General features: G+C 48.2%; 1 protein-coding gene across 4 annotated transcripts; it reads right to left on the bottom strand.

Moving 5' to 3' along the window:
- Positions 1-404: 404 nt before the first annotated feature.
- Positions 405-17,662, bottom strand: NRIP2 (nuclear receptor interacting protein 2). 4 transcript variants are annotated; one of them, XR_005828113.1, is made up of 7 exons: positions 16,949-17,655; positions 11,795-11,971; positions 6,156-6,238; positions 5,563-5,690; positions 2,714-2,766; positions 1,689-1,841; positions 405-960 (listed from the first exon to the last, which is right to left on the bottom strand). XR_005828113.1 is itself a non-coding variant. In XM_040595819.1 (6 exons), the coding sequence occupies exons 1-6, from the start codon at positions 17,177-17,179 to the stop codon at positions 1,749-1,751; spliced, it is 765 nt and encodes a 254-aa protein (XP_040451753.1). In that variant the 5' UTR covers positions 17,180-17,654; the 3' UTR covers positions 405-1,748. The 4 variants fall into 4 exon arrangements, 3 of the variants coding, with proteins under 3 accessions (XP_040451753.1, XP_040451752.1, XP_040451754.1); XM_040595819.1 differs by having other exon boundaries at positions 405-1,841; positions 16,949-17,654; XM_040595818.1 differs by having other exon boundaries at positions 405-2,766; positions 16,949-17,660.
- Positions 17,663-19,053: the final 1,391 nt, after the last annotated feature.

Genomic DNA, 19,053 nt, shown 5'->3' with positions numbered 1-19,053 from the left:
CTGGTACTTTGGAAGACAGGCTCATCAAGTAGATGTGTCCTGACTTAAATGAGAGGACCGTTGGTGTCATTCAGGAGATTCATGGAAAGCAGTTCATGCAGCCAGAAATAATCAGATGCACAAGTAGAAGAATGGCAAAGAAGCCAAGGAACAGATCAGAAGCTGCAAGATACGACGACTAACAATAAAAGTCACTAGCCTGATGCTGCTTGTGGGAGGAGCAGATGCCAGTCACACCAACTAACACTGGGAAGTGCATCCCAAATCGTATCAGCCAGGCTGTACTCTGCTGATTTCACCGTATGTTAAACTACAGCATGCAGCATCTGATTTAGGGAAGAACTAACAGCAAAAAGCAAAACTGCATACACAAATTCTTTAAGAAGCACAACGGAAACAAGAGGCTTGATAAAAAAGAAGAGAGCCAGTAGTGTTTAATCCAAGAAGATAGGCAAAACGGGGGTGTCGTGACATTCTAAGGGTGGACTAAGGGACATTGTGCAAAATGCAGGTAGTGAATAAGTAGTCAAAAGGCATGGAACAAGCCCTGATCTGGTGCATCTTTCCTAGAGCTAGTAAAGAATAGACTATATATTCGTCATACAGCTATGCTCTAGGATGCACATAAAAAAAAATATTAACCCCCCCCCAACAATTAAGTGATTTAACAATCACCCTGATCATCCCAGACAAGTTCACAGTTCTCTGACCTGAGCTGATACTGCAAGGAAGTCTAGATTTTGTTTCATGCAGGAGTAGGAAAGTTGATGGGCTGTGAGGTGCTGGGACTTGAGGCTGATGTATCACTAGATCTCAAGTTGAAAGAAAGGAGCTGGCAGAGCAAAAGACTCTGGGTGCTGTAATTCATCGCAGCATTTAAAGTGAGTGGCAGGATCTCTGATGGTGCAGCAGAGGTGGCAGAAATGTAGCTCTAGCAGCTGGAGTGCAGAGAGGAGAGGCCTGGTCAGAAGAACAGGGTGTGCAAGTCTGGTTACTGCATAGAACACCAACAGCATTGCCATTCATATAATATAGCTTAGTGGCCAAGGATGCAGTGGCAAAGCCCAAGCCCCTGTGAGCATTCACCGTACTCTAGGCATCTACACTCAGCATTTCTGCAAAGTTTTCTTAGAATTAAGGACTCTCAAAGTGTTCTTGCTGCAAGGTTTTTCCAAGAAAATACTTCTCTTCTGCTCTGAGCCAGGAAAAAGTAATAAAATCCAGCTTCCCAGAGTACAAGTGAGGTGACTGGCCGCAGAGCCCTTCCCACAAAGAAATGGGAGTGGAGTCCTCTCACATTGAGGCAAAGAGGTGGGAAATATTCATGGCAATCTTTGGAGGCTTTTGGAGAAAGCACTCTCCTCCTGTCCACAGAACAACCGGAGACTGTTCACAGAGACTCTCTTGTCTCATGAACAGAGGGTATTGTAAAAATAAGTCATTAAAAGGGTAGGGTGAATTTAGTACAGAAGTAGAAATTGGAGTGACTAGGGACAGATAGAAAAACAAGAACAAAATGCCCACTCAGCACATGGGGACAAGCAAGAGGGTCCACTGAAAGGAGGGATATCTCTCAAGATGAGGCACTCCCAGCAACAACAGCTTCCAGCACCCATTTGCCTTTTTCTAACTCCCCAGCGAATGCCTCAGCCTAGAACTCAGCAAGGTTAGGGGCGTGTGAGCCTCACCCTCATCTCTCTCTCACGGCAGCAAGTCTCCTCAGCCCTAGGCTTTGGGAACGCAGCCAGTCACTGACCAGGTTCTTCAGAGGCATGTAGAAAAGGCAGCTCTTGACTCAGTGCTTTAAATCTCAGGACTCCTTTCTCCAAGTCGATGCAACACTAAAGACGGGGAGAGCCAGTTAGTTGCTGGACATTTCAGATAGCAAATCTCATGATGTCTGTGACTGGGGAAAACCTGTATAACCATCAAAAAACTCCACTTTTGGTTTGTAGAGACTTTACAGTTCCCCTCCCTGTCCCCCATGCTGCCTCCTTGCTCCTATTCCCTTCAATGAATTCCTCTCCAAACCCTTCAGAGAGCCGCTCGCCTCACTTCTTCCTATGACTCCCTCTGAGGTGACATCCTCACATGACTCAGTCATTCAGCCCAAGACTTTCCCTGCTTATGTGTTTGACATGTGGCTACAAACATTTGACAGGCAGGAGCAAGCTGTCTTGCTGCAGCCATGCTCTGAGCCACCCAGGCGCCAGGCCCAGCAGAGCACTGACCCTGAGCTGAGCTGACAAAAGGAGAGGACTCTTCCCACTCGTGTCTGGTTACTGTTGCACGCTGATGGTGATCGTGCAGCTTCACTTAGCTCAAAGCGAGGACAGAGCTTGTTCACATCTGCCTTCCAAAGGCAACACAAATCTAACTTGTGACGCAGCGTGCTTTGCCTTTTTTTTGTTGCCTCTTCAGTTCCCTCGTTGCCTTTGCAACTTGGATGGTCAGGAATACAAAGAATGGAAGATGTGATAGTATCCTACTGGGTGATTCCTTTCCTAAAACCTTTAAGAAGGACTGGAAAGTAATTAGTGACTTAGACTGGAAAGGAATTAGAGCATACTGCAGCCAGCCGCGCAGCTGTGCAACAAGCATTGCCGGTAGCACCCTGGGAGACCTGAAGTAAATATTCCTGATGCTTACAGCAATCAAATCTTTGCAAACTTCTTGAGAGGAGTCCTGCAATAAGGAAGAAGCTGTTCCTTACCTTGAGAGACAACAGAGTCTGGAGACCAATGCAAAACTCCAGCATTTCATCATCTGAGAAGAGAAAAGAGACTGATCAGGCTTAAGACTATATATATTGCCCCTCTAAAGAAAGTGTGTCTCTCCTGTAGGAGGATGTGGAATATGAGAGCAGCTGGTTCATAAAGTTACGTGGTTATGGTCTATTCAGTATAAAGTAAATAATAACAAATAACAAGGAAAGTGATTAATTGAACACACAAACATTAACAAGCGGGTGGTAACAGTGACAATACCAGAGACCAACACCCGTCTGCCACTGACTGGTGGGTCATTAAAGGAGCTACTCAGGCACAACCCTGAAGAAGGTCAAAGTGAACTTCTTAGCTAAGGGGAAGGAACTATGATTATCACGAGTATTATGAAATATTTGAGGGGGTTTGTGGGATTGTTTGGAACTTACTATGAGATATCAGAAGAGGCTTGTGGGATCACGTAAAACTTGCTGTGGGCTGTGTAGGGGAAGGGCCAGAGGCAGGAGAAGTCAAGCAGCAGGGTGGATCAGGGAAGAACAAGCATGGAATAATGAAGAGGAGAGGGAGTAAGGGAGCCAGTCACATGCAAGCAGGCTGTTGGTCAGTTCACTTGTCTGACCAAACCCTGCTCCTGATGGCCGCAATCTATCTGATCTTCTTATTAAATAATTTTATAAAGTAATTTTTTTTCTGTGTAACCTCTCTATCCTATGTGTGACTGCTGCAAGTCGTGTCAGCAAATGTAGAAGATGCCACAGGTTAAAGGGCAAATAATCTAGATGTCAGCAACCAAAGGGACTGGCACGCGGAGAGGTGCCAGTAACTGAAGGGACAACAGAGGCCCTATAGGTCTGTGTCAGCAACTGGAGAAGGGGACATAACTCACAGGTGCCAGCAACTAGAGCAGGCCAGTGTGCAAGAGAAGTCTGGGTTCCAGTAGCTGGGGAAGAGAGCACAGGTCATAGGGCTGATACACCCGAGTGTCAGCAGCTGGAGAGATCAGCGTGCAAGGGAGCTCTGGGTACCAATTTTGACCAGGGTCACGGGAGCCTTAGGATTACAAACCAGCAACTGAAAAGGACAGGGCATATGTGTGAGAGGTCTAAATGCCACTAACTAGAAAGACTTGTATTTATAGTTCTGCGGTGAATTTAATGCTATAAGCTGGTGGATTTGTATACATAATTAGCTAGAAAACTTCAGTCTGGTCTAGCCAGTGAGTAGAAAAAAAACCTGCAGCTGGAAAGACTCAAGGCCTGGGTCAGTGGCTAGGTGAGGGACCTAGGGTCCAGACACGGATATAAGACAGACTTAAAAGCTGTGCTGTTATTTGAAGACTGTGAATATGAGTGTGCTTGTGAAGCTAGAGACTGAGGATGTATGAGCTTCTGCTAGTGAACTTCCATCCTGGTCAGACAGAGGAGGACCAGGACTGGGCACTGGGCTATCTGTGCTGGCAATGATGTGAGCGCTGGTAAAGGCACTGCTGATGTGAGGGCTAGTAAAGGTGTGTGGCAATCTGTGTGGATGGCCTTGGCTGTGTCCTCCTCTCTGTATGTGCCTCTCTGGAATACTTCAGCCTTGCTGCTGACTGAACCTGCCACTGAGAACATGCATTGGACTGGTCAAGAGCAACCTTGTGGGTGTTAGAGTCATCCATCTGGACCTCACTGGCAGGGAAGGAGGAGTCCTCGGCTCCTAGAGTCTCCAGGGTTCAGCAGCCACCCGTGACATCATTAACATGCCCCATGTTTCCTGGATACCTGCTTGCCCTGTGTGTGGCTGTATTTCGTAATTTATTTATCACCACATAAACAAGAGCACTGTGTGCACAGGGAGATGTAAGGCATAGATGTAACAGTTCTGGTCCTTTCAGGCAGCCATGTCCACATCCCATCAAAATGGATAGGTGGTACTGGGGTAATCCAGCTGTGCTGGTGCTAGTATGGAGTCCCCATGAAGGGCAAGAACAAGTAGAGGGGAAAACAGGGAAGAAGAGTGAGCCGGAGTGTGAAGAGGAGGAAGCCCTTTCTAGATGACTAGGAAGGTGGGAAGAATGGACATGGAAAGAGGGAGCAAGGGAGGCCTTGGAAGATTGATAATACTCATCAAAGATGAGGAGGCAAACAAAGGGAATAGGGTAAAGCTGGAAGACTAATAGGGAGAAAGAACAGGGGAAAAAAGACGACTGAGTTGGTTTCAGCATATGTACAGCTTGATGGAAATGCAGAACATGCAGCCTCTGCTGTTCTTTGGGCGTGCTCCAGTGCCTGCTGACTTGACCTTGTCTCCTAAGGCTCCTTCCTTCAAAGGGTCCTCCTCAGGACACCAAGGGAAACCCAGCATTCTGGGGCTACCAGGTTCTTCCAGGGTGCCTCCTGCAGCAGAGGCAGATGAGTACACACAGAAACACTCTGGGGAATAAGCTGTACCCTCTATCAGTTTCTCTGATGACTCCATCCAGCCAAAGACAAAAGTGCCTATTCAATGGGAGAACATAGGGCACCAGAGTACTAATCAAACAGTCTGGATAATGCTAGGAAAGGTCCATTTTAGAAGGGCATAAGAATTTTCCACATTCTGTATTAGGACCAAAAAGCACCTAATTTCTCCCCACTTTCAACATCTTCAGTCTTCTCTGTACTCTTCCTATGCCCTTCGCCTTTGGTTACATTTGGGATATACACAGAGCATAATAATCTTGGCCAGCAGCGGAGGTGACCACATCACCAACCTCCCACACCATTATGCTTTTCCCAGAGATCCTTTGAAATGCCCTCGGCAGGGCAAGAGGGACACAGGAAAACTGGGGGAGAGGAGGGGCTGGCACTCTCACCTACAACCAGTGCTGAACACAGCACTGTCTCCTGGCCAAATTGCAACTCCATATGTTCTACTCGGCCAACAACGCTGGATATGGGAAGAGAGAGGTCTCCACAGTCCATGGCAGACACTTCTTCCAGCCTGTGGGACACAAGAGGTGTTATTGCCTCAAGCAGAGGAAGAGGAGGAAAAACAGGACTTCTCACTGATGGCAGTGCTTCTTGGTCTCATTGGGAACAGGCCCACAAGAGGAGGAATCTCTTTCATACAGCATGACTGGAGGCAGATTCCACAAGCAAAACCATAAAGCGCCGTCCATTTGGGTTCCTCACTGCCGAGGCTAACCCTTAGCTGGGCTGCTTTGCCCTGCAGTACGCACAGAGAGAATGACGCAGCTCTGCCTCCCAGGCTGGGGTCTGCACACAACTTTGTGGGTGCTTCTGATGCCTTGCCCTGTAGCCCACCCTCTGCGTCTTCTCCTAAACAGCCATGTGCACATGCAAAGCTGCTAGTAATTATCACTGGGGCTGGGAATCAAGAGTGCCTAGTTTCTTGCCATAGGTTTTCTTTTAGCCACCCCTCCTTTGCTGCTGTGCAAAGACTTACCCCAGCTGGTTTAAACAGCTCTTGGAGATGAGATTTGGTAGACACCCGGTGTTAACAGTTGCTTTCAATACCTGACCTTGGCACTAGAAAAAATAACAACAGATAATTACTGTGGGCTCAAAACTGGCATACCCAGTCCTCTAACAGTGTGACCATCTCTTAGAACTTCCTTAGCCACACAGCCGAAGGTGTGGTGCTTTAGGCAGTAGGCAGAAACCAGGAGACTTGTCGAAGACAACGGTTGTCTCCCCACTGCTCTGCAAACCTCTGCCAAAGGCTTCTTTTTTAATTCATCTTCTTCAATTTCTATTGATTGCCCAGACACTTATCTGTTATCAGTGACTTCAACTTAGCAGTATTCCAGGCAAAAGATGCTTGTGAATTTGTTAAGAAAACTCACATAGATTTTATTAACAGAGCAATAACTGATATGATAAAAGCTTCTAAAGGAATATAAGCATGTGCTACAGCCTTTGTAGCTTTCCTCTCTCCATTTCTTCTGGTGTCACAGGGAACAATGTTCCAGAGCTAGACATCTGTTGTCAGCTGAAAAGCTTCCAGAGGGAGAAGTCTGTGGGAGAAGCAGGACCACGCCAGGACAAGCATACCGGAGAAGAGTTTGAATTTAAGGCAGTTCACAAGATAACTGACACATCCAAGTGAGTCCTGAATCCAAGACACAACCTAAGCAAGAGGCTTCTAATTTGTGTGGGGCTTACATTAAGTTCCTAGACAGCTCTTTTAAGAAATATGACATAAACACTACAACTGCAATATTCACAGCTGGTGTCATCTAGTAAAGGGAGAGACTGGATGCCCTGCACCCAAGTCACCTCTGAATGATTTTACGGGAATAATCCCCAGTGCCTTGCCCACTTTATTTCTTCATCCCTTTGCACTTGAAAGGGAACAGGAGATGTGCTTGCCATCTGTTTTCTGTCTTCTCTGCACAGAGGTCCTTAATGGCAGGCCAGAGGTACTGAAGTAACAGCAGGTCTCGTATATGGTAAAGGTTTAAAAAAATAGGGTTATCAAGGACATCAATAGAGTTCTGTTCAAAAAGGAAAAAAATAAAGAGAAGGAAGAGCTAATTGCACTCAAGGCAACCTCATAAAGTACATGCTGGAAGCTTCAAGTCTGTTTTGTCTTGGAGCTTTTTCTCTGGTCTAAACTGCATCTGCAGTACATCAGTGTAGAGAATTTAATCATTCTGAACATTTAGATACCATGTTCCTAGAATGGCCACTTAATTGAGAAATTCTCAAGAACTGCAAGACCACTGGAACTAGAGATCTCAACCTGTATTGTTTTACAGAGTTCACCAAGAACCATGTAAGACTCATATATGATGTATATTTAAACAATATCAATAGTTTTAGAAGGAAGAGCATTCACCGTGTGTGGCCTCATCCAGGAAAAAGGAGAGCGGTGCTCAAGCAGTATCCACAGAGAAAATATGCACAGCTGCATATTTTCAGCAGCTCCTGATTTGGTTGTTACACTTTTTCTCCTTTAATGTAAAAAAGCAAATCTTATTCACAAATAATTATATCTGGTTAATTAACAGTCCCATGTGACTGCAAACACTTGGGACTTCTTACAACACTCAAGTGAAGCATAAAACGCCAAGTACTGTAGGAAAGCCAAAGCCAAGACAGATCTTACAAACTTCTGGCTGCCAGCACTATGCCTTCCCCATTATATCATGTGCTTCTCAGTCTCAGCTGCACTGGCATCTACATTCAATCCAAGGCTGCTCTTCAGCACATGGTATGGAAATTGCCACAGAATTGCAAAGTCACAGGCTGGGAGAACACAAAACTTAACTGACATGATACCAGCTGGAAGACTCATGAAATAGAGTCAGACCACAGACAGACCAGCCCTCAGAAGCCCTCTCTGCAGTTTTTTGCACATTTGGACTGGAATAATCCCCCAGCTCCTTCACAAATGAGCAGTTCCATTTCACTGCAGAGCAGCTTGAACTGCCATCCTGCGGTAATCCAGATCACACATGACAGAGCTGGTAGGAGACCCAGCTGAGCTGCTGCCTGTTCCCAGAATGTGCACCTATTCTCTTGCACGCCTCCCGCCTTTTGGCACAAATCTGCTTTAAGCGAGTGAGGGAACCTGCTAGAGCGTCAGAGAAGGGGAAGAGCTGCAAAGCACTCTAGAAGCTCCCGACTTTGGCAATACTTCTGCTTGTTCAAGAACATACATTACCGCCATGGCTCCAGGCTGCCTGGCATGCCAGGTTTAAACATTCAGGACTAGGAGTAGTGCCCGCCCGTAGAGGTCCCCAAGGCCAGCTGGAGACATCCCACACGACAAGAGCTATTTATTGCAAAAGCTGGTGCTACAAAGTCCAGGCTTCTAGAGAGAAAACAGCCTAGAAATTTACTGGAGTCAGAGGACAGTCCCTTATCCCTGCCCGTGGCAGGGGGTTTGGAACTAGATGATCTTTAAGGTCCCTTCCAACCCAAACCATCCTCTGATTCTTTGGCAAAATGCCTCCTCTTCTGCTTTTAGAGCTCTGTAATGTCTGTGCTCTCTGGTCCTCACCGATACATCAGCCCTGCCTGAAAGGATTCTGGCCAGACTAAGCAGAGAGGCAAGATAAAGCACCAAGTGCAGACACCTGCTAAGCATTTGCCACCTCAGCCTCTGTACTCTGCTTCCCTGTGCCTCCTCACTACCTAAGTGGGTATATTAGCCATGAGCGCCAGGTCAGGTATGCTACCACATCTGCCCAGACTGCAGACTGCTAACAGCGTCCGGCTGAATCCGCTCTTCCTTATCAACAGACATGGATTCTACTGGGAAAGTGTTAACCATCCCTGTGGCTCACAGAAGCTCATTGACCAGCTACCGAAAAAGTATTACATCAGCTCTTCAGAAACAGAAGACCTGGAGTATCGATAGCAATTGCTAAGGAACCACTTTGGGAGCAGGCAGACTTGAGATGCACAAACTGTTAGCATTGCAATAATAAATTTAAACTGTATCACTAGCGGATTCTTGAGTTTTGTTTCAGAGCAGACTGGGAAAGTTGCAAGTTCAAAACTTGCTAGGATGTAACAGAACAGTGATTATTCTGTGGAAAACAACATTTTGTCTCATTCAGTAGTAAACAGCCCTGCACGGCTCCGCCAGCCTCACAAAAGCAATCCACCTTCCAGTTATACCAGTATTTGCCCAGAGAACTCACCAGGAGCCTGAGGAGAGTCCTTAGTCCAGCATACCACAAACACAGTGCAGATTAGGTAAGGAGTACTGCAATCCTTCTTGGACTAAAAGGACTTTTCATCACATTACCCACTCTCATCTCTGCCTCAGAATTTTCAGTCTGTTACTACCAGTCACCATTAGTCTTTGTCTAAAGGTTAATTATCTGGATTTCCAAGAAAGAGAAAGAGGGGAGAAGAATCAGTAAGGATCACCATCTATAAAGAGTTCTGTTTTCTGAAGTAGTGCCAGTTCCAAAGTCAAGAAGCTGCTTTAACCAACCAAGGCTGATTAATTCCACATTGCTTTAGCACAGAGGAAAAGCAGCTTGGGATAGCAGTGGAATCTTTTAGCATCTATTTCCAAGTCAGCAAGAGACAAGCCTCACCACAAAAAATAGCTGCTTGATTTTATGATGCAGATGCCAGTCACGACAAGCTTTCCAAAGTGCTTTGCAAAAACTCCCACAAAAGGAGGAAGTTCTGCTAAAGCACCATGTGAGCAACCCACCCAAGTAAATAAGAGGGTGAGGGACAGTGCAGTACAACTGCTATAGACTGGGTCTCTCTGTGATCTCTGAAACTTAAAAAGGCCTTTGGCACAGGGCAACTGTAACCTGTTAGAGTGAAAACACTTATTGCCTGAATCTCCTTGTATCACTGAAGTTTACATATATTCAGCTTTATTTCCTAGTCAAGTTCAGTTACTAGTCGGGTGATGCATTTGTTACCACTTTGAAATTTCCAGCATACTTGCCTGACTGTAGATGGAAGCTTTATGCTGGTGGATGATCTTTTCTCAGGAGCTGCTGTCAGAGAGAAGAGACTTCACTGGGGTCGTGTTCCATTTCTAATAAAAACTACACCATAGTCAAGCAGATTTCCAAAAGGTGCCAGGTCAGCAGCCTGAGTGCCATTTCCTGCCATAGAGCTGTTACTTACAGGCGAGGCTTTTTGAAGTTGACAAATGTGAACATGAAAAGCAGCAAGACTAAAAAGAAGTGAAGGAGAGCTTCCCTGCCTTCAATGTAAGAAGATTAAGTGTGGAAAACAGTGACTGGCTCTTAAGAAGGGCAGAAAAAGAGAGAAATGCCTGCACAGAAGGTACTGAGTTCAGAGGGAGTTAAGTGCAGCGTTAGACCTGTTTCTTGGACTGTGGTGTCCATTAACCTTCCTCATGAAGGAAAACATGTGTGTGAGAGCTGGGGTACGGTCCGTTAGAAACACAAGAGGGGAATGAGTAGTGGACTCTGAAGCTGAGTTAGCTGCTGCCCCTGGGACATGATACCTATGCATGCCTGTCCTTGTTCAATGTATGTGCCTGGTATCCCCCCCACCATTTATCACTGAGTTTCCTCTTACAAAACAATATAGAGTGGTGATTAAAAAAAAAAGAAATTCCTTCATTTGTTCAAAAAAAAAGAAAAAAAGACTCCAGCTATTTGGACAAATTACCCTGAGAGCCATTCATCCCACTGGTTTGTTTTTCCAAGTATGGTTATGTTAACCTAGCTACAGCAGAGACTAAAACCCAGGACAAGCAACGCCTAACTGCAACAGTCAAAGCTGGAAAACAAACCAGACAGTGGCTTTGCGTGGTATTGAGACACCTGGTCTGAATGTTTCAGAAATTTGCCACCAGGTTGTATTCATATGATAATTAATTGTGCCAACTGAATTTTCAAAGGTATATGTGGTTTTCCTGGAAGTGTAGACTTCACACTCTAACATGTGAGATGTTTTTTATGACAGGTGACTGAAATAAATACAGCTTTAAAATGAATTTTATATACCAGGTCTACATCTCGGTGAGTCTTGTATCTGCATACTATTGAACAGCTCTAACCATGCAGCCCTCTTCCATGGGCACAGCTTTTGGATGTGCTTTCTTACCTACAGGGGCCAGGAAGGAGCATGTTCTGCTCATGGGAGGATATAAGAAAAGGGAGCTAAAAATACTGCTTTCATCAAGAAATGCAACAGTGCTAATTCAGAACACAGCCACTTTCTTAGGCGGTCCTTTGACACCTGAGAGAATTAGACCAGACTGGATCCAGTAAGTGTAAATTAACTAGAGGCACCTGTATTAGAGTAGTAAGGAGACATTCCGTGCTTCTGTATACAGCTATGAAATACCTCATATCACGGAAAAGCTGGCCTCCAAAGGAAGGAGATGTGAGTAATGTAATTTATCTTCAAATATAGACGACTAGAATGCATGTGGCAGAAAGGCTTTCCTCTGTCTGTTGGAAGAACGGAATCCAAAACTCTAGGTGAGGCCGTGTGGGAAATCTGCTCTCTCTGGCTGCAGCTGGCTTTGCAATTAATAACTTTGCATGGCCCTCGGAGTGGGGCAGCTGGAGCTCACCGAGCATTTGCCATCACTGTGAAATCAGCGCCGTGTTGTTGCCTTACCTGACACTGTATCAGCAGGTGTGAAGTCTCTTTTCTCCTGTCCTCTCCCTTTTCCATCTTTTCATCCTGGTCTTTTGCCAGCGGAGATTGAACCCATGCAGACTGAACCCTGGTCTCGCCCCGCAGCTTGTTCAGATTGCCTTCCAAGAGGCGCCGCTGGACCACACTATGCGGCTGCTGTCTCCATCACAAAGAAAGAGAAATCCCAGCTAAGTATGGAGCTCAGGACAAGGACTTTTGCTAGCCCAAGGAAGCAGACTGCAAATGTTGAACCCAACTGATCATAATGATGAAAGACAGACTTATCCCAAAATCCCAAGGTTTTTTCTGTAGCCACTAAGGTGATGATAAAGTGTTGGGATGTCTGTGACAGGCAGGTCTCTGCGACGCAGTTACTGGAGGAGAAGAGCATGCCTGATGCGTGTTTTCCCCACGCGTAGCTGTTCCTTCAGCTAAACATGCACTCAGCAGCTTCATACCTGTTCAGGTCCTGCAACACACTACCTGGTGGGTGTGCACTGACATCCAACCAGGCATGCTCACACCTTCTAATGCGGGAGGGGACAGGGGACCCAGCAAGTGTGTGATGTACATGTGGGTAAGAAGGCAGGACTCTAGAAATTTTATGTATACAAATGGTTATTTGTAGTGAGGTGGGAAGTTTCCCTTGCATATAAAACTAAAACTAGCTTCTGATGTTCTTTGGAGTCTGTCTCTGCTTCCTTTCATCAGAAGTGATACTATTTTGATTCCCTTCCCTGTTGGGGGAGCATCTATGAAGCCCTTACTTGCTCACAGCTAGAAGGGAGCACCATCAGCCAGATCAACAGCTGAAGGAACTTTATTCCTATCTATCATCTCAAGTATCTCATTCATATCTCATGTATCCCACATTCCTACTTCATTTCTATTTCCTTTCTTCTGGGCAGAAGGGGAGGTGCACCAAAGGAGATGAAAAATTTTGAAAAACTTCTTGTCCCAGCATTGCATATGCACCCAGGAAAGTGTTGCTTTGGAAAGAAAGCTCCCTTTGTCATCAGCTTGATGCTCTAGTTTTTGCCTAGTGTTGATCCAGTGCCTCCAGTCCCTGCACAGCTACGAAATCAACTATGGGCAGCATCAATGGAGAAGGCCTGTCGCAGGTTGCTTTGTCCTTTCTCCATGTACTTGGCCCCGTGGTCCTTCTCCAGGAGAGCAGCTGCTCAGGGCTGACAATAGCGGTCTCAGTGACAACTGCCTATGTAAAGAAAGGCAAAGAATCTACAGTGGCTGATGTGCTACAGCATAAACCATTGTTTTCATCTTTCTCAAAACAAACGTTTAAAATCAACTTCCAGATGGTGCAGCAGTTTGATGTAGGATCTTATCAATGCACAGGCCAAGCATCTGAATGAGACCAGACCTGCCAATGCGCTGGGCTGTTACTAACCTTAGTGTCTGTGTGCTTCAGACTGGCTTTATGCTGGTCAGAGGGCTGAGGCCAGGAAAGTGTGTAAATTGCATCTCGAAGCACACTGACTTGTCGGTTTTACCCCACGGTTGGAGCAGGAGGGCTGTTACTGGCCCTTCGGTTGCGCTCAGTGTTGCTCTTTGCGAGGTGCCGCGTCCCTCATGCCCCTGTCTCCCCATCACTCAAGGGGCAGGAGTCAGACCCCCCACATGCTGCATAAGAGACGCTGCAGTAGTTATAAAAGTGAGGTTAAAATATCTCTGTGTTCCTGGTCTTTTCCCAGCTTACTGTGCAGGCCCACAGCACAGCTGGCTCTTGTAGTTTACTCCGTAAATACTCCGAGCACAGTGCCAGTTTGGCTGCCAGCTAAAATCTGGGCCATGGGAAAAGGGCAGGGGACTGACAGCAGGTCTCCAAATTCCCATCCTCCCTCCTGTCTCCTCTCACAATCTGGCATGCAAAGGACCTTTCCCTCTCCCCACAGCCTTTCCCACAGAAAGAGCAGGCCCTTTGCAGCTGCCACCTCTGTCCCCTTCTTGTCACTTGGGCTGGGAAGAGGCCAAGCACTGATGGGGATTAGCAGAGCTTTGGGACTGTGCAGGCATGGGGTTCAGGAGCAGACTCCTGGGGCACTCCCTGTCTTCTGTCTCTCCAGTGGGACGGAGAAGTGATTGTTGTCTCTCTTGGGCTGGTGAGAAACAGCGAGATGAAGAGGGTGGTGAGGGAGGACCTGAAGGAGCTGTGGCCAGCGGCTGGGAGGGAGGCCCTCTCAGGGCTCTTAGAAGGGTGAGAGCAGGTTCCCAGCGCAACTCATCATGTTCAGGCTCTCCAAAGTGAAATCTCAAGGCCTCGCTATAATTAGGGAACCGATATGAGCTTGGGATCTTGATTTTTGGGAAGGGAGAAGCCAGATATTTGGACCTTCTTGGTACTTTCAGGATGGTTTAGCTCGTGCAGCTACTTTATTTTTCTTCTCCGTTTAAAAAAAAAAAATGTGTCATGCTTGTAGTTGTTATAAATCTGGGAAAAAAAGCGAGGTCTGCACTGAAATGTGTAATTACTCATTGCCAGAGATGTGATGGGCCCATCAAATCCCAGACGGTGCTGGATGCATTGCATAAGCTGAACACACACACACAAAATACACAGAAAAGAGTGGCAAAAATCAACAGCCTGACGTTGTATAAGAAAACATGTAGTTCTAAATGACACAGGGCCTTGCTCCAGTTTTAGGACATGCAGGGCTGCCACAGCTGGAGTTTCTGGCACTGTCAATGGAGACCTATTTTGGGGAATTAAACTCTCAGCGTAAGTGCTGTAGGACTCTAGGGGTGTTCTGTGCTCTCTGCAAGATCAACGTCTCCAGCAATTCCTGCTGCTGCTTTGTTTGCAGCCCTGCAGCCCTGTCCTACAGGAGGGTGACAGATCAATTTAGGAGACATAGACAGAGTTTTGCATGGGGCCAGAGGAGTGCCTGAAAGCATATCTTGGACTCTGATTTGCAGTTCCCAAAACATCACAGCAATATCACAACAGCCCTTCAGGTTGCAGGGACTGCTGAATTGCTCTTGGAAATCTACGGCCTGGTTCTCCTCTCGCCCCAAGGTAAACCAGAAATGAGGTACCGCAGCTACTGCACCGACCCCAGATACGGCACGATGTGTAAGAACTTTGCACAGGTGCCACACGTTATTTTGTGCCTTCTAACACCAGTGCAAAGTTTCCGTGGCAGAAAAGATGTGATGCTTTACTCACTGCTTCCCTAACTCCACGGTGAAAATGTCCCGGCCATTCTGCTATGAACCAAACATGAACTACGCAGTGGTTTTCAGTGACGGAATGCCACCTGCGTGCGAGGAAGTCTCCTGCCTAGCACGGTTAATTTGAGCAGGAGAGCTGCTTGTGGCGAGTGACCCAGACAAGCTGGAGCAAACGTGGGGCATGGGAGTGCCAGCCTCCGGAGGCCTAGGCAGCCAGCCGTATGGCAGGACCCTCACGGGGGCCGCTGGCTGGCACCGCAGCTGTCGTCTGGGGGCACGGTGTGACAGGAGTCGACTCCGAAGCGAGGCAGGTAGACATGCTCCTCTCTGCCTTTGCAGCTGGGCTCAGCAAACCTGCACGAAAAGACTCGAGTGGGTCCTCCCCGTTCCCTGCCAAAAGCTGTACAAGGGAGAGCCGCGGGGTACGCTGGCTGTCCCCTCCTGGGGTGCTTCAGCCGCAGCACTGCAGGGCACGGAGGGCCGGCATAGCCAGCCCCTGCCGCCGGCCTCCAGGCCCTCCAGGCTCCGGTGTGGCCAGACATCCCTCCTGCCCCGTTCCTCACCAGTATAACGCTTACGTGACTTCCCTCTTGCACTTCAGACAGCGACTGCGTCCAGGGCCAGAGGGGTCCCTGCTGGCAGCCACGTGTGTGGCTGGGAAGGGCTGGCGGAGCATGAGGTGACAGCTTCTGAGGAGCCACCCTTGACCCCGCTGAGCCAGCGACTGTCAGCAGCAGCTGAGGTGGCTGTGGGGAGGCCGGCAGGAGCAGCAGGGTGCAGCGGCACAGGAACACGGCGCTGACCCCCCATCTCTGCGTGGCAAAGCCTCTGCGCCCGGGGGGTTCAGCCCGGAGGATGGCTTCCATTCCAGCCCGGTGCCTGGGACCCTGCCTGTCCCACACGTGTGTGCCCCCGTGCACGGCAGCGCCTCGCTGCCGGCAGCCACGGGGCCTGCCACGGGAGCTGGGACACAACCAGCGATACCGACACACGAGCATCTGTGGTGTTGCTGCCACGGTCTGAGGTTACAGAGGGAAGGACAGGCTGCGGGGAGGGGCAACATCTTCTATGGCACCCGCTGGCACAGCTGGAATAAGTGGCTGTGCCCCCACCGCTGGCCAGACCCAGGCCCTCTTTTGGGATAACGGTTTAGACCCCTGCAACCTCGAGCAGTTAAACTCCACAGTGGAGAGAAGTCAGACAGCAAAACTGCCGGAGCAAGAGGGAGATGCATGCAGGTAAGCCAGCAAAGATCCCGTGGGAAACGCTCCCAGCCTTGAGGAAGTCCCTGCAGACCACAGACTGCCCAGGCTCCTGGAACAGATCCCCTCCCTGCTCCATGTCTCCACAAGGAGACACCCACAGGCCTCGCTCCTCTGCCTCCTCCCCAGAGGTGGCATCCTCTGGTGCTGGCCGCTGCAGCTGCCTGCACGCCTGGCTAGCGATCCTGCCCTGCGCCTGCCCCTCTGAAATCCAAAGAGTGGGGGGAAAGAGAACAGTGCAAAAAGGTGACAAGGTCAAACGTTATCCTCTCGGAGTTAGCTGTGCTTCCTTCCCTGCGGAGTCCAGAAAGGAGCCTGCTTTTGAGCTGGATCATGCAGGAATACACGGGGGCTTTCGGAGACGTCCCATATGAAACATACATGTCAGACGAACATATCTGTGTACTGGGTGAGTGGAAAGTTGGATCCTGGAGCGTCCCTCCAGTCCATGTCTGCCTGCCTCTGTGAGGAGTTTGGTTCCTAAGGGATGCATGGGAAGATGGATGAAAAAAAATGAGTGATTCATTCTTTCCCCTCACCCTGACCTGCTCCTAGATGATGCTGAAGGGAAGTTTCATCTTTGCTGAACACATGACCCTTTCACAAAGCCTGACAGCAGTTCCCAACTGGGATGAAGGCTATTAGGAGGACCCCCTCCCACATGGGGTCCCACTGGACTCACCAGATCCTTGGAGGTGCCAAGCCTTGTCAAGCCATCCAGGGGCAGCAGGTCAGCAGAGTCCTTGTGCACAAACTGGGTGGCCTGTTTAAGGCGCCTCTTCTGTTGCAGAATAGCTTTGTTCCTCAGCTCCACCTCACACTCCTGTCGCTGCAGGTCAGGAGTACCCTCACCGTGCTTTTCCTCCCGGTCTCCTTGCCCCAGTGGCAGGGGGCAGCTCTTCCTTGTGCTCATGGTGAAGATTCAGACAGAACAGGTCCTTCTTGATATGCTGGGGTGTTCCCTGAACTCGTCTCCTGGCGTTTGCCCTCCTGAGACCGAGTCAGTCTCCGAGCTCCTTTCCCTTTCCCTTCCCCACAGCTCTTCTTCTCTCCCTTTCTCTGCCTTTCTTCCTGCTCTGTTAGTTATAACTCACCCATCTCTGAAGTGTCCCTGTGTCTTTTTCTCTCTCTGTCCTCTCCACTCCCTCGCTGTCCCTCTGCCCCCCACCTCTTCGTCTCCCTCTCTTCCCGTGCCCTGACTGCAGCTCTGCCTCCTCCAGTCGGAGGGTCCCTGCCGTAACAGAAAAACCCACCACGTCAGAAACCAATTTCCATAAATTACAGCAGAGCCGGCAAGATGCTCTGGCTGGAAAAATCCAGCAGCAGAAGGATGGCCCCGCTGCTGGGGGCTGGACTTACCTCCCTTGGGCTGTGCGTGCGCACGCGCGCGTGTGTGTGAGAGAGAGAGAGAGAATGTACGTGTGTACCTTGTGTGTGTGCCTGTGCGTGTATACACTGCCTGCTCCCCCCCTCCCCGATACACTGAGGAGACAGTAAACCGGTGGCAGGCTGTGCCGTTCAGTGTCCCTGCTGGGGGGGCTTTGACGCATCGCAGTGAGTCCGTAATGTTGGCAACAACATGGTTCAGCCTAGGAGATGATGCAGTGCCTTGGTAAACGGGAGAGAGCATCTGCCTCAAGGCTGCTGGCAGGCATGCCCAGTCTCATTTCTGCAGAGTGTCATGCATTTGGAATAGGCTGCACTGAAGGATTTTATTGTGTAGCTTGAACAAAATGATGAAGGCCTGGTTTCTCCTTCCAGCCAGAGGAAATGTACTGGGCCTGACTCTGCCCTCATTTTCACCCCTCTCCACCTAGAGCAATTCCCTCGAAGTCGCAGAAGTGTAAAATCACTGACTTGTCGATACCAGTGGATTTGACTCCCTGTTTACGCTGAGAGTATGCTGACACTGCTGCAGCGTGGGATGTCTGGACCAGGGCATCCCTCCTCCCAGAGGGGAGAGGACAAGGCAGAGCTCGCTTTTTCAACTTTCTGCCTCCACATTGTGCTGCTTGAAACTGTAAGTTTCAACTTGAACAGAAGCTGCTTTATTTTGATCCCTTTTAACTGGTGCATGCACTGCCTCAGTAAACACAAGTTCTGACGCTCAGTACAGAGGAGGAAACTGAGTTTTACTCAGCTATGAAGCTGAAGACAGCATTACCTTTCCAAGAATGCCAGCTGAGGGTGAAACACCTTTTGTGTATGACACAGAAGGAATAGCAGCCACAGATGAAAGTTACACCAAAAGGAGCCTTTCTGTTGCTCCCTTTCTTTTTTCCCAGCTTAGTAGTATGTAACATTCCAACGTTGCTGATACCAATTATTTCTATGTTCTAGACTGTATATAAAAATAAAACAGTGAGTTTGAAATGTTAGGAAGTAAATCCAATGGTCCATGTACAATGATGAGTCCAGTCAACCACTATGAGACCTCAGTGTGGCTGCAGAAACTGCAAAAAGTTGGCCTCAGTCCAAAGCAAACCATAGTGTTTACCTTTTACTCCCTGCTATTCATCACAGTGTTAGCATTTCTCTTGGGATCTTTGGTCTTCAAACATTAGAAGGGAGGCTGGTCAGCTTTAAAGTAATTCCAAAATTTAGAAGTTAACCTTTTTGTTACCAGTATGCTAACTGCTTTACAAAATGGTTTCCACAGCACCAACTTGCAGAACTAGATTTTGCAGAAATGGGAGTAGAAATATTTTCTAAGTGCTTTACACTACAAGGCCAAACTCCAACATCATAATGCAGGCAGAGTCCCATCAAGAGCTCAGCAGAGCTGTT

Source organism: Falco naumanni, chromosome 5, assembly GCF_017639655.2.
Source record: "Falco naumanni isolate bFalNau1 chromosome 5, bFalNau1.pat, whole genome shotgun sequence".
Taxonomy (NCBI): domain Eukaryota; kingdom Metazoa; phylum Chordata; class Aves; order Falconiformes; family Falconidae; genus Falco; species Falco naumanni.
Note: the sequence above shows the minus strand (reverse complement) of the source record. Positions and strands in the feature narration are given on the sequence as shown.

What these genes read in the sequence shown, in the direction of transcription:
- NRIP2 (XM_040595818.1), bottom strand. Translation starts at nt 17,179, where the DNA reads ATGAGCACAAGGAAGAGCTGCCCCCTGCCACTGGGGCAAGGAGACCGG. An exon ending in TTGGCACCTCCAAGGATCTG is followed by an intron (nt 11,972 to 16,948) that starts GTGAGTCCAGTG and finishes TGATGGAGACAG; the next exon opens with CAGCCGCATAGTGTGGTCCA. An exon ending in GTGTTCAGCACTGGTTGTAG is followed by an intron (nt 2,767 to 5,562) that starts GTGAGAGTGCCA and finishes TTCTCTTCTCAG; the next exon opens with ATGATGAAATGCTGGAGTTT.